The 13,292-nt window shown below is 42.6% G+C and overlaps 1 protein-coding gene across 4 annotated transcripts in view; it reads left to right on the top strand.

Moving 5' to 3' along the window:
• Positions 1-13,003, top strand: part of CARD19 (caspase recruitment domain family member 19) — a 28,464-nt gene extending 15,461 nt beyond the window's left edge. For 3 of the 4 annotated variants that reach the window (XM_064454293.1, XM_064454294.1, XM_064454295.1), the window contains exons 4-6: positions 1,696-1,755; positions 3,668-3,739; positions 8,088-13,003. In XM_064454293.1, the coding sequence (XP_064310363.1) occupies positions 1,696-1,755; positions 3,668-3,739; positions 8,088-8,200 (245 nt within the window). In that variant the 3' untranslated portion in view covers positions 8,201-13,003. The remainder of the gene's footprint in view (positions 1-1,695; positions 1,756-3,667; positions 3,740-8,087) is intronic. The other variant, XM_064454297.1, reaches the window with a different exon arrangement.
• Positions 13,004-13,292: the final 289 nt, after the last annotated feature.

The raw sequence follows: 13,292 nt of genomic DNA on the forward strand, positions 1-13,292 counted from the left end.
TGAACTGAAACAAGCAGCATTATAAACAACTGGAGAAACACTGAACTATGGCCAGGACCGAGTTCTGTAATAAATTACATTCAGCTGTACCTATGCAAAATGTTTCTATGGAGGAAATCCTTTCAAAGATTTCTTTTTCATATTTAAAACAACTTTAAAATTTGTGCTAGAAAAAAATTTCTTTGTCTCAAGTATAATATTGGAAGTTAAATGCTTAGTAATGTCTCAGAATTCCCACTAGAGGGTGGGTCAGGCACATGGCATAGGCAACTTCAGAGCTATTGAAGCCAAACAGGATGTTCCAAGTGACTCAGGAAGTGTTTTTATTTCTCTGAATGCTGACATGGGATAGAAAGCTAAAGGATCGGATCAGCCCCACACAGCGATAGCCTGACAAAAGTGCAGAGTTTTGGCTGTGTTCTCCTGTGAAGTGTGAGGATTTCTTAGCTAGAGTATATAGGGAAGGCATCCTTCAGAACAGACAGGCTATGTGAGATCACCATTGATACAGAGTGTGCCATGGAAGCTTTGCAGTGATCCTTTCTGCTTCAGTGACACTCAAGCTTTGCAGCAAAGTGCTTCAGATGGTTGTGTTCTGCTTGAATGCCATGCCCTGCCACCCCAGCGAGAGGGATATATTTAGTATGGGAGACGCATGTTTGCTGTCTAGTGTCGGCTGGCAGCAGGTCCCCTTAGCTGACTTGGCATACAAGGCGGTTTTCCAAGGCACCTCACCTAGCTCCGTATTGTCACATAGAAGAAGGAAATCCACTGAAATCAGTCTCAAATTCTTCCCTATTGACAGCCAATTTTAGAGCTGTCACTTTTTTCCTTTTTTTTTAAACCCTCTTGACCCCAAAGAGGTTTAGTTAAAAAAGTTGTTTTGCAGATTCATGATGCATTAAAGGAAAGTAATTTCTCTGATGTTTATGGTGACAGCTATGTTCTTTGATGTTGCAATGTTATCTCCATATCTGTATGACAAAGGCACCTCTGAAAGACCTGCATGTCTTTCTGTCCAAAGCAGAAACTGCTTTATTGCTGCTGGCTACTGAAGACCTTGTCTTAAGGTCAACCTCCTTTTCTACTAGAATTTGCAGAAAGATAGAGGCAAAAATTATTTGTGCCAAATGTTAGCATGTAGTACCTGCAGACTTTCAAAGAAGCTGTACGTGTCTTTAACTGAGACCAGAACCTGGATAAATAATCTGCATCAAGCAGTTTGTTCCACGTGCTTCATCTGCCAGATACATAAATGTCCAGAGATTTACTCAAGAACAGAAAGAATGGTGATGCATTAAATTATAGGGGTGTTTTCAGATTAGCACATATATTAAAAAATAGTTTGTATTTATTACAATGAAAATTTCTGGCATTATGGGAGGATTAGCTCCTGCTTTCCTTGCTTGGGAAACAAGTGTGATGTTACTTGTGTGGCTAGTGCTTAACCACATCAGAGGTGTTGCTGCAGCTATTTATAGTTGCATTCAAACGACTGCAAAAGACTGTCTTTTGATCAACATATATCCAGATTTAACTATAGCGATGATTAACGTTTGGAGTGGTTACTACTATGTGTCAAAACTTGATATTTTTCTGAAATGTGTTGTTTTGCACAATTTTGCATGTGCTGATTATGTTCGTTTATTTGCTTGTGCTGTGTACTAACTTCTCATGTGTTGCTTTTATTTCTAGAAACCACAGATTCCACAGAGATAGACACTGACAAGGAGAAATATATGCTAAATGACAGGGGTAAATAAATGCATACAGTGTCACCGGATGGAATGGCTTTTCAGATTATGATGCAATTTATTTTATCATGTAACCTGCATTTCATGTAACAAATAGTTTGGTTTATGATGTCTTTACTGTCACAAGTTAAGTGGAATTAACAGAGGAAGATGCACTGAGCTGCTCTTGAGGAAACCAGTGCCATGAAATTCAAGATACTGTAGAGCTTAATCAATATTTGCAATGGTACTTTTACTTACACTGTTGTAACTAAACTCATCGTTTCCTATGATTTCTTCAGTGCTTGAATAGTAAGGTCTACTCAGCAGCTGCTGCTGTCATTTTGCATAAGGCCATCAATTTTTTTTATATAGCTTTCAAATTTTTTCACTTTTTTTAAGCTTCCAATTTAACTACAAATCATTTGAAAACAAAGACTGTAGTAAAAATTAATTCCAGCATAATTCACAAGGAAGATGAGCACAGGTGAATTTAAATATAATTTCCTTGTGAGAACATGTTAACTTTTTTCCCCTTCCTCTCTTCAATGCCCAGATTAGAGGCAGATACTTTATTCACTGAAAGATATTTTGAAAAGGAATTGAAGATCTGAAAGAAACCTGAAAATTTTTCAAAATTGATAATGAAGAATTTTATCATTTAAGTTTAACTGATGTTTTATTTGGAAATTAGGATACAATTATGAGAGGCTAAAAGCACCTTCTCTGAGCTATATGTGTTGGCCAGGTTTCCCCAAGAGACAACTGAAATGAGGGGCAGAAACACAAGTTTAACTCAATGTATATTTTTGCCTGTGTTGTTACTTTGAATTTTGAACCAAATCGTTATTCAGATTATTCACACAGCTCTCTGTTGCTGACTGCAGCAGAACAGTTCAGGAAGAACAGTGAAAGTGCTTGGAAAAAAGAAAATTATTTAACTTCTGTTCTTACTCATGCTGATGAAAGAACTGGCCTCAGACTGGAGATTGTCCAGCTGCTAGCCACCCTCGCTGGGAGATTACATCCAAAGGAGCAACCAAGTCCTTGCTACTTTGCTCTTTCTCCAATGTCCTGTCTGTGTTGATCAGCTCCACTAATTTGTTACTCTGCAGTACATTTGCCCTTAAATTGACAGGTGCAGTTTAATTGTAGCTATATTTGTAGTGAAGTAGTAATACAAATAGCATATTAGATAATAAAGAAGCAGATATAAATCTTTATGAGCTTTCGTCTGTGGATAAGTATGAATTAGAAACGGTTTTATTGAACATCAATACTGATCATCAGCATTAAAATGCATGTAATTCCAGGCAGATATATGAAGGAAATTCCTCCGGTGGGTGGTTTGTTTTAGTGTGCATGTGGCTCTGCATTTTAGCTTTCAGCAGAGTTCTAAACGGGAACAAGAATACTTGCTCTGGTCATGACAGTGGAATTTGTGGAACATCTGTGAGGATAATACAAAACCCTAGAAGTCTGCTTCTAAGGGACTGCAGTCTCATATGATGTACTCTTACCCACAGGCAGTGCATTGGCCCAGTGGGGCTGTTTATACAGTAAAACGCTACACTGCGTGGTGAGGTCTCAGTAGTCTGGTTAGTATTTTGCTGTAGTGTTTAAAGGGGGTTTTGCACAAAGGTTTAGAGTGAGAAAACATCTAAGGAAGCTTTTGCTTAAGTTTTATGGGATATAGCTAGATGGACAGAGGGGAACAGTGAATGATGTCAAAGCAACTGTAGTAAAAATTAATTACAGTATAGTAAATATGCTTCATAGTACATTAGCTACAAAGCATACATAACTGTGAATGTGTTAGCTTCATTTGGATGCACTTAATTATGCATATTAATAGCAATTGATGATTTATGAACTGAGCTAAACTTCCAATGCTGTGTTCTGTCTTAATATGTTTCCTTTTCCATTTTATTTAGCTCCAGTGTTTTTCCTCGCTTGTTTTAGTGTTGCTGCAGGATTTGCATTATTTTGGTATTGCTGTAACTCAGGTAAGCTACTCCAGTGGTTTTTTTTTTTCTTGGTTGCCTTACTTTAGGATGGGATGGAAGAGCAGCATGCCTCTTAATCTAACACAGCTTGCTTAAGAGTGGGTCAAGGTGTCATCATTCGTTAATGAGGTTAGGATGCAAATTGCACTTCAGACATGCTGAGATAGAAATAATGGATAGTTTGCCTCCAGAGGATGTCACAAATAGGGGCTCTTTTTAAACACGGTAGTCATGTAACCTTCTGTTGCTATAGCAATGAGTCATGATTCCCAGCAGTCATGAGACAGACCCAAACCTTCTGGCTTTCCCATTACTTGAACTGGTTGAAGCATGACCAGTGCCAGGGCTGGAGGTCGCTGGCTCAATTTGCTGAGCCTGAGCAGCTACAACCATTCACCCTGTTGCTGGCTCTGGGTGTTAGCTCTCCCTGTCAGCTGAAAGTTGCCTGCTTCGCAGCAGCCAGCAGAACAGAGTTTATAGAATCATAGACTTGTTAAGGTTGGAAAAGACCTCTAAGATCATCAAGTCCAACATTCAACCCAACACCACCACACCTCCTAAACCATGCCCTGAAGTGCCACGTCTACATGGTTTTTGAACACCCTCAGGGATGGTGACTCCACCACCTCTCTGGGCAGCCTGTTCCAATGCCTGACCACTCTTCCAGTGAAGAAATTTTTCCTAATACCCAACCTAAACCTCCCCTGGTGCAGCTTGAGGCCATTTCCTCTCATCCTACACTAGTAACCTGGGAGAAGAGACCAACAAGAAAGGTTTCTACAGACATGTCAACCATAAGCAGAAAAAGAAGGAAAACATAGGCCCACTGTTAAACAGAAAAGGAGAGTCAAACACCAATGATGCTGAAAAGGCAGAGGTCCTCAACACCTTCTTCACCTCTCTCTTTACCAACATTGTTGGGTCCCAGGCTTTGGGAACAAAATTGCCGGTTGATCCTAACACTGACACACCATCAGTGAAGGAAGAGTTAATAAGTGAATTACTACAGGAGCTTGACCCTACAAATCAATGGGCCCTGACGCCATCCACCCGAGGGTGTTGAGAGAGCTTGCTGACATCACTGCAAGGCCACTCTCCACAATCTTCGAGAAGTCATGGAGAACAGGGGATGTCCCAGAGGACTGGAGGAAGGCAAATCTTACCCCTACCTACAAGAAGGGCTCGAGGGAGAATCCGGGTAACTATAGGCCCATCAGCCTTACTTCAGTCCCTGGAAAAGTTATTGAACGAATCCTCCTGGGGGCCATCACAAGTCAATTGAAGCATGTGATTGGGAAAAGCCAACGTGGCTTCACTAAAGGCAGATCGTGCTTGACAAACCTGGTGGCCTTCTATGACGAAGTGACTTGCCTGGTTGACATGGGGTGGGCAGTGGACATTGTTTACCTGGACTTCTCCAAGGCCTTTGATACGGTCCCCCACAGTCTCCTCTTGGAGAAATTGATGCGTTATGGCCTAGACAAGTGGTCTGTGCAGTGGGTGGGGAACTGGCTGATAGGCTGCACCCAAAGCATAGTGATAAATGGCTCCTTTTCCAAGTGGCAACCGGTCACTAGTGGAGTCCCCCAGGGATCAATATTGGGCCCAACGTTATTCAATATCTTTATAAGTGATCTGGATAACGGCATCAAGTGTAGCCTGATGAAGTTTGCTGATGACACCAAGTTGAGTGGGGAAGTAGACACTTCGGAAGGGAGAGCTGCTCTGCAGGGAGATCTGGATAGGCTGGAAGAGTTGGCCAGCAAGAACCTTATGAAGTTCAACAAGGAGAAGTGTAAGGTCATGCACCTGGGAAAACATAATCTGGGAGTGCAGCACAGACTGGGATCCACCTGGCTGGAGAGCAGCTCTGTGGAAAGGGACCTGGGGGTCCTGGTGGACAGAAAGCTCAACATGAGCGAACAGTGTGCTGCTGTGGCCAAAAAGGCCAACAGGATGCTGGGTTGCATCAAAAAGGGCATCGCCAGCAGAGAGAAAGAAGTCATTATCCCACTCCACTCAGCACTTGTCAGGCCACACCTGGAGTACTGTGTACAGTTCTGGTCCCCGCTATACAAAAAGGATGTGGACAGGCTGGAAGGGGTCCAGAGAAGGGCCACCAAGATGATCAAAGGACTGGGAAGCCTGCCATATGAGGATAGGCTGGGAGAACTGGGTTTGTTCAGCCTCCAGAAAAGGAGGCTTAGAGGGGCTCTCATCACCATGTACTAGTACTTAAGGGGTAGCTACAAAGACTCCCTTTTTACACAGAGTCACATGGAGAGGACAAGGGGGAATGGACACAAGTTGCTCTTGGGGAGATACCAATAGGACACCAGAGGAAAATTTTTCACAGTGAGGACAGTCAACCATTGGAATAATATCCCCAGGGAAGTGGTTGACTCTGCCACGTTGGATACCTTTAAGAGTCATCTGGACAGGGTGCTGGGCCATCTTGTCTAGACTGCTCTTCCTAGAAAGGTTGGACTAGATGATCCCTGAGGTCCCTTCCAACCTGTGATTCTGTGAACACTACAACCTCCCTTCAGGTAGTTGTAGAGAGCAGTGAGGTCTCCCTCAGTCTCTTCTTCTCCAGGCTAAAAAACAACAGCTCTCTCATCTGTTTCTCATAAGACTTGCTGTCCAGACCCTTCACCAGTTTTGTTGCCCTCCTTTAGTCATGCTCTAGCAACTCAATGTCCTCCTTGTACTGAGAGGCCCAAAACTGAACACAGTATTCAAGGTGTGGCCTTGCCAGTTTGGAGTATAGGGGCATGATCACTTCCCTGCTCCTGCAGGCCACACTATTCCTGATACAAGCCAGGATGCTGTTGGCCACCTTGGCCACCTGGGCATACTGTCGGCTCATGTTCAGGCAGCTGTCAACCAACACTCCCAGGGTCCTTCTCCTCCTGGGCAGTTTTCCAGCCACTCCTCCCCAGGCCTGTAGCGTTGCATGGGGTTGTTGTGACCAAATTGCAGGACACAGCACTCGGACTTGTTAAACATCATATAGTTGACCTCAGCCCATCGATCCAGCCTGTCCAGATCCCTCTGCAGAGCCTTCTTACCCTCAAGCAGATCAACACTCCCACCCAATTCTTGCTCCTCTTTGCAGTCTCCTATCTTCCAGTTGTCCAACATTGCTATGACAGCAGCAGCTTTTAGTAGAAAATGTATTGATGTGTCCACATGGATCAGCTACAGCAAAGGAGTGAGTCAGTGCTAGTGGGGGAGTTTCATGGGGACAGATTTGTGGAATCAGAGGTGTCACTTTCTCTTGAGTCTTCATGTGGTAGATGGGTAGCAGAATCCAAACTCCATTTTAGTTTAGTGCCTTCTGCTCCTCATACCCCAGTCACAGCAGTTACAGTTGGGCATTGTTCTTTACTGGTTTTTTTTGTTTTGGTTTGGTTTTTTTCCAGAGCTGTAGGCTACAGTAGCACCAGTTCATGGACATTTCAGAGTATGTGGGAGTCTGGGCTGTGTTATCCTTCACTCCCAGATCAGAGTCCCTCAGCTGGGCTGTCCATGGAGTCAGGGTTTAAGGCTAAAAGGGAACAATTAGACCTTCAAGGTTAACCCATGTGTTTCCTTAGCTGCCGTCACTTCCTTTCATCATGTTGAGTGAGCAGCATATAATAGAAACATTTTCAGAAAAGCATTCAGGGACTGATACAAAAAAAACCCACCCCAAAACCAGGGTATCCATCACTTCCCTTGATCCCAGTTAATTGTCCATAGCATTTGAAGTGTGTGTCTTATTCTCAGTTTGAACTGGTTTCAGCACCAGCCTATCATTTTTGTTAAGCTTTTCTGTACCAGATTGCAGAATCCCTTAGCCCCTTGTTCTGTGCCAGCCAACATTTCATATTTTCTCCCTGTGGAGGTCCTTGTGCCTCAAGTCAGCTCTCCGTCTTTATTTTTGCTAAAATTACCAACTAATCTCTCCCAAGTCTTTTGTTCCAAGACCTTTTTTTTGCAGTTTTTGAGGCTCGCTCTTGTACCTGTGCAGTATCTCAATGCCCTATGTGTAACAGGGCCACCGGACCTGGATGTGGTGGTCCACACTTGGGCCATACGGTGCTGTGCTCAGGGGTAAAGCTGCCACCTTACCAAACTCAGTAATCTTGTCTTTCTTTGTCTGACTTTGCAGCAATGAATCCTAACAGATTCACCGTTATCCTGTCTTGGCAGGTGATGTGTACAATATTGAAGGAAATGGGATTTTCTCTAGAGTAATTTTTTTATTCTTTTTTTAAATTTTTTGTAGATGCTGCTTACTAGCTAGAATGAAACTTAAATATGTTCACTTTCTGTTTTTTCTACCATCTCCATTCTCTTTTAGATACGAAAGTCATAGGAAGAGCCAGGAGAGTCTTGGGCTTTTCTCCTATTATCATACGAAGACATGTTAGAAATATTTGTATGTTGTATTTGGAAGACATATCAAGAAATTAAGGAAAAGCTGCCTCTTCACTTGTCTGTACAGTATACCTGCCATGGGAGGACAACAGTGCATGAATATTAATGTACTATACTCTTATACCAAAGATTTTATTGACTAGCTTCATCAATAATTGTGTTGCCTCAAGATGTATTCAGAATTTCAGCTATATATGTCCTTCCTTATGGGAATGGACCATTTATTTTTGTAAATGCTTATTTTAAAATATTTATCATTTGGAAAAAAATATTTTTAATACAAACTTTAAAATTATATCCTAAGTGATCATGGATCTTAAGCCATGTTTGCATATGTGTTTTATACTGGAATGAAGGATCACAACTGTTTAAAGAATGCTAGCCTGTCTTTTGTAATAATTTAAGAAAAGCCCTTAAAAAACACATGCACTCAAAGCCTTACTAAGAAATGGATCTCTATCTCAGGACAGGATTGTCTGTGTTGTCTAGTACGTTTATACTTAGTGCCTGAGCTCAGGTGGGCACTGGCACCTGTGAAGTTTATCAGTGCCTGTTACCTTTGTGTATGCCTAGTACTTGCCATGTTTTCTAATTCTCCTGTTTGTGCCTCATCCCAGCCTGCCTTGTTCATGTTCACATTCAGCTGTTGGACGTGGTTTGAATGTGCTGGAGCTGGTGCAGACTGGTTCCCAGCCTGCAGGGTGTCCCAGGGTCTGGAATGTCTTATCTGAAGTTCTTGAAACTTCCAAGAAAACTTTTCAGATTTATTTAGCTTTTCCTTTTCCAGTGAAGTGTTTTGCAGTGTGTATATCTAAGAAACTGAAGTAATCCAAGGTATTTTGCAGGGGTTGAAGTGCCATGACACAGGGCTTTTTTATGGCCAAAAATACGTATATTTACTTGAAGAGCCTGAGGTTGTTCATAACATCATGTGATGATGTTATGTTTTTCTTCTGTGAGTTGAAACCTGAAAAACTTGCAGAAACTATTGTAAGACTAAAATTCTTGAGGGAAGTGGAGTGAGTCAGGGCTGCAAGTGAAGCAGCTTGGGGTTTTTTAGCTTTATGAACTTAGCCTTGCTCCTGCCTAGCTCAGTACAAATGGCTTTCCTCTTCCAGGTGGGAGGTGCAGTAGTTCTAAACTGGCTGTGAGAAATTACATTTTCAGTGGATAGTTCTTCAATTACCTGCTTAAGAGCATAAGGAGCTTGGGGGAAGACCATGTCTCTGTACTTGGTGAAAATGATGCTTTGTGGCTCTTCATTCACTGACTGAATGAAGAGATTTCCAGATCAAATGAAATGTCACCTGGGTAAAAGTTGCAGCTGCATCACAATTTACCATGCACTGGAGGATCTCATGCAAAATTAAGTCATTTAGAGTGGTTTTGTCAAAACAGACTGAAAATCGTCTTCTAGCTTTGAACTTTATACATGCTATAAAAATGTTGTCTTCTCCAAAGTAAATAATCTTGTAATAACTGTAATTCCTTCCATGACAACATTCACCTGGTATAGTAACAAGCATATAGTCCACAGGAGGAATTGAGTACAGGTCAGATGAGAAACATCTTGAAAAGTAAAAAAGGGCTCAGAGGATCCTGACTTTACTCTTCTGATAACATGTTTTTACCTGTGGCATTGGAGCATGGCTGGGACACGAGCCAGCCCCATGCAGAGGTAGCCACGGTCTTCATTAGGTCAAATCTCAAGAACAGACAGCACATCTTCATGGTCATAGCTGGTGTGAGCACAGCTCATCTTGAAATACCCAAGTGAAATCAAACAGGCTACAGGGATAACACTGCAACCATGCTGCAAGTCAGCACAAGCGAGTTGGTTTGGTGTTCTGACTTGGGGAAAGTGAGCTCCCAGTTGCTGGGTTTATACTGCTAACAGTCCCTCCACCAGCCATGTTGAAGCCTGCTTGGCTATTTTTACACAGCTGCAGTGCTCCTCTGACTGCAGAGCCAGTGTTTTGGTAACAGCTCCCCTGGTGTAACTGTTCAGCACTCAACAGAAGCGTTTTCTGTGCAGACAGACAGACATACCCCAAGATCAGCAGTGGGCCAGGGGATATTATAGACACTGAATAGCCTGATTGCTGCAGTGTAAAATGTGGAATGAGGCAAATGCCACACAAACAAAATAACACCCAGCAGAGCAGTTTATTTAGACTACTTTGCCTCTGCCCCCACCCCACCAGCTCTTGTGTCTCTTCAATGTAATCTCCGTGGGGACTCTTATTACGGAGAAAACAGTGACGGAGCTGAGTGCATTTCCTACAGAACTGGCAAACTGCAAGGCTCTGCTGCCCTTGTTACTCAACAATCTGCTGTTGTGCTACCTTCCATCTTGGGAAATGCTTTAATTCTGTTGTTTTCTCTCTGCCTTACCTTGTGACAACAGGATGGGTTTTTTTTTTCCAGCAAACCAGGTCTAACATTTATGACATTTGAAATTAAATGTTCCTTTCCCCACTGCTGCTTACCTTCTATAGCAGCCCTGTTTTGAGGGACTAGAAAAAATACCTCTGAAATCTAAAGGGGTTTTAAATCTTTGCCCTGAAGGCAACTTTGAAGCCTCATCACAGAAATGCTGTTCCACTTTACACACACAAAAAAAAGCATTATTCAAAGTAATCACAACAGTCCCATCTCATTTTAAAGCAGAAATAGAGGCCCTAGGTAGATTCTTTCTGTTCAGATTATCTACCATGTTACCCTTTGAATAACAGGTTGCAAATTGTGAGCGGTTACTGAAACTGACAGAAGTTACCAGTACCTTGTTTAGTCTGAAGGTGAGATTCTGCTATCCTTACTGGTTCAAGGATGCCTTGTAGTGCCAGGAGCTGTCTCAGGGCAATAAAACTGCCCCAGGAGCACACTGGCTGTGCTGTAGGACATGGTCCCCCCAACTCCTCAAACCTGCTCTCTTGAGCTTTGAAAACCATAGGGAATGGGAAATCTTGCTAAAGGCTATGGCTATTTTTCTTCCCTGTCTGGGGTTGTTTGAGATGAAGATGCCTGGGTGGGGACAGAAATCCTGGATGAGCTATCCTCAGGGTTAGGGCTGGGAGGAGAGAGGAAAAATGAGTCTTGGTTCATCCCAGTGTTGTTAGTTAAAGGACCTGACATGAAAGAATAGAAAATAATCTGTTCCTTTATTAGTGCAAGCTTTTAATTTAAAATGTAAAAGTGAGGCTAGCGATAAAATGGGTGTGTACATAGGTTGGGAGACGTTAGTTTTCTTGGAAGATTTTTCTTTCAGGAGCAAATATCAACGTTTAATAGAGTCATCCATAAGCGCATCTATGCAGCACATGCAGACAGCAGATGAAGTGATAATTCCATCTTCAGCTCCTGGAGGAAGCCCAGTATGTACCTGCATGGGAGTCAGGTCCTGCTAGCGAGCAGTGTTACTTGGAAACAAATCAGGTAGGGTCTTGGATGAGCCTGTCTAGATGCAGAATTCCAGCTTCCCTGTCAAGTCAAGAATAGGTGGACGTTTGCTGCTGAAACTGAACTGGTATTTAGGAATGTACTTTACTTTACGTGCAGGGAAGTTGTCCTGGCTGTGTAAAATTCAGTAGGTGGTTATATGTGTAGAGGGTAGAGGCCATTCTTGTGAACGCTGTAGTTCTTGTGCTGCAGACAGCAAATGTATAGGAGCTAATAAAAAGCAGCCATGTTTTCAACATACCACCTCCCACCTTGTGCAATTCTCACTGAAGAAGTAAAATGCTTGCTTTTCCCTACAGCATAAGCAGTGTTGTGCCTTCAGTGGCATTATGGGCTGAGGAGCCAAACAGCTATTGCGCGAGCAATGCTCTCCTGGAGGGCTGATTGTGACTCTTGAGAAAGATGAGCAAGGAGAAGCTGTCATCTCTGGAGGGTGGGAGCATGCAGGTTATCAAGCAGTTGGCTCCCCTGCCAGCTTATGCTGTGCTCTGCAGCAAGTGCCTCACACATGGACTTGCTGCAGCTCCCACCAGGGACTATTGCCCTTCACTGCTGTGCAATTTGTGCATGAATCCCAAGGGAAGGGAAAGGGGGCTGAGCTCCACGCTCGTCAGCTTGGAGGACTCCTGATTCCTAGCCAAAACTCATCTTCATCCCTGTTTTTTTTTCTTATGGATGGGATTTTGATTTAAAGTAAAGCTGAACTGCCTCTGATTGTCTTGGTGGTAATGTCGGGACCATCGAGATTGAAGGACAAGAGTCAGCCGCTGTGCTAACCCCCTAAGCAGAGTTCACAGGCAGCTGGCCCAAGCCATGTAAATAGTTAAGGCTGAGTGATGTGGCTGTCTACATGCAGAGAGCACTGGGAGTCAGTGACAGATCATACAATGAATTTGCACAATTCCATTTAAAGACAGGCTGCTATTTAAAGTACTTCAGTGAAGTAGGATGTGCCTGTGAGCCAGAGCTGGAATAAAGTGATGATTCATTCTGGGACATACAGGGCTACTTCATAGCTGCTGGCTGGAGTTTTCAAAGCTGCTGAGGCAAAGTTACTCTTGTTTCTCTCACTTGTGATTTTTTTTTCTCATACTGTAATAAATTGAAAACATATTTGGTCAAAATTTGCAGTTGTGAATGCTTGTCAGTGCTGTTCTGTAGGTGCAAGCATTATTCCAGACAGATGCTATGCTGTAGCTGTGTAATCAGCGTTGCTATACATGCAGTTTGCTGTACTTCACAGGTCCTGTGTTTTGTAAACATATCTCCCAACGTATATCTTCTTGAATTTTGTAGAAATTAATGGAATTTGTTTGGTTTTTTTTTTAATGGGGTGAAGCTGGCAATTAAATTGAAATAAAATCTGTACTGAGACAAAAATGCTGCTGGTTTTTTGTAGTTAATGCTTTGCACTTCCTTGCAGAAGTATACTGCAACGTGTTGCCCTCCCATGGCTGCTGTCTGCCGATTGACTCCCTCCTCATCTCTGCTCTGTGATGGGTATTTGTGGCAAGATTTTTAACATTTTGATCTGCTTTCAAAATTCTTTGCAGTTTTTCTGCTTAACTTGTTTAGTGATCTGAAGTTAAAGACGGTGCATCGGTGCAAAGACTGGGTGTCTTTTCGTTAAGCCTTGACTTTGTGCAATTTTGGTAGTCCAGCAAATCAT

This window comes from Phalacrocorax carbo, chromosome 6 (genome assembly GCF_963921805.1).
Source record: "Phalacrocorax carbo chromosome 6, bPhaCar2.1, whole genome shotgun sequence".
Classification (NCBI taxonomy): Eukaryota; Metazoa; Chordata; class Aves; order Suliformes; family Phalacrocoracidae; genus Phalacrocorax; species Phalacrocorax carbo.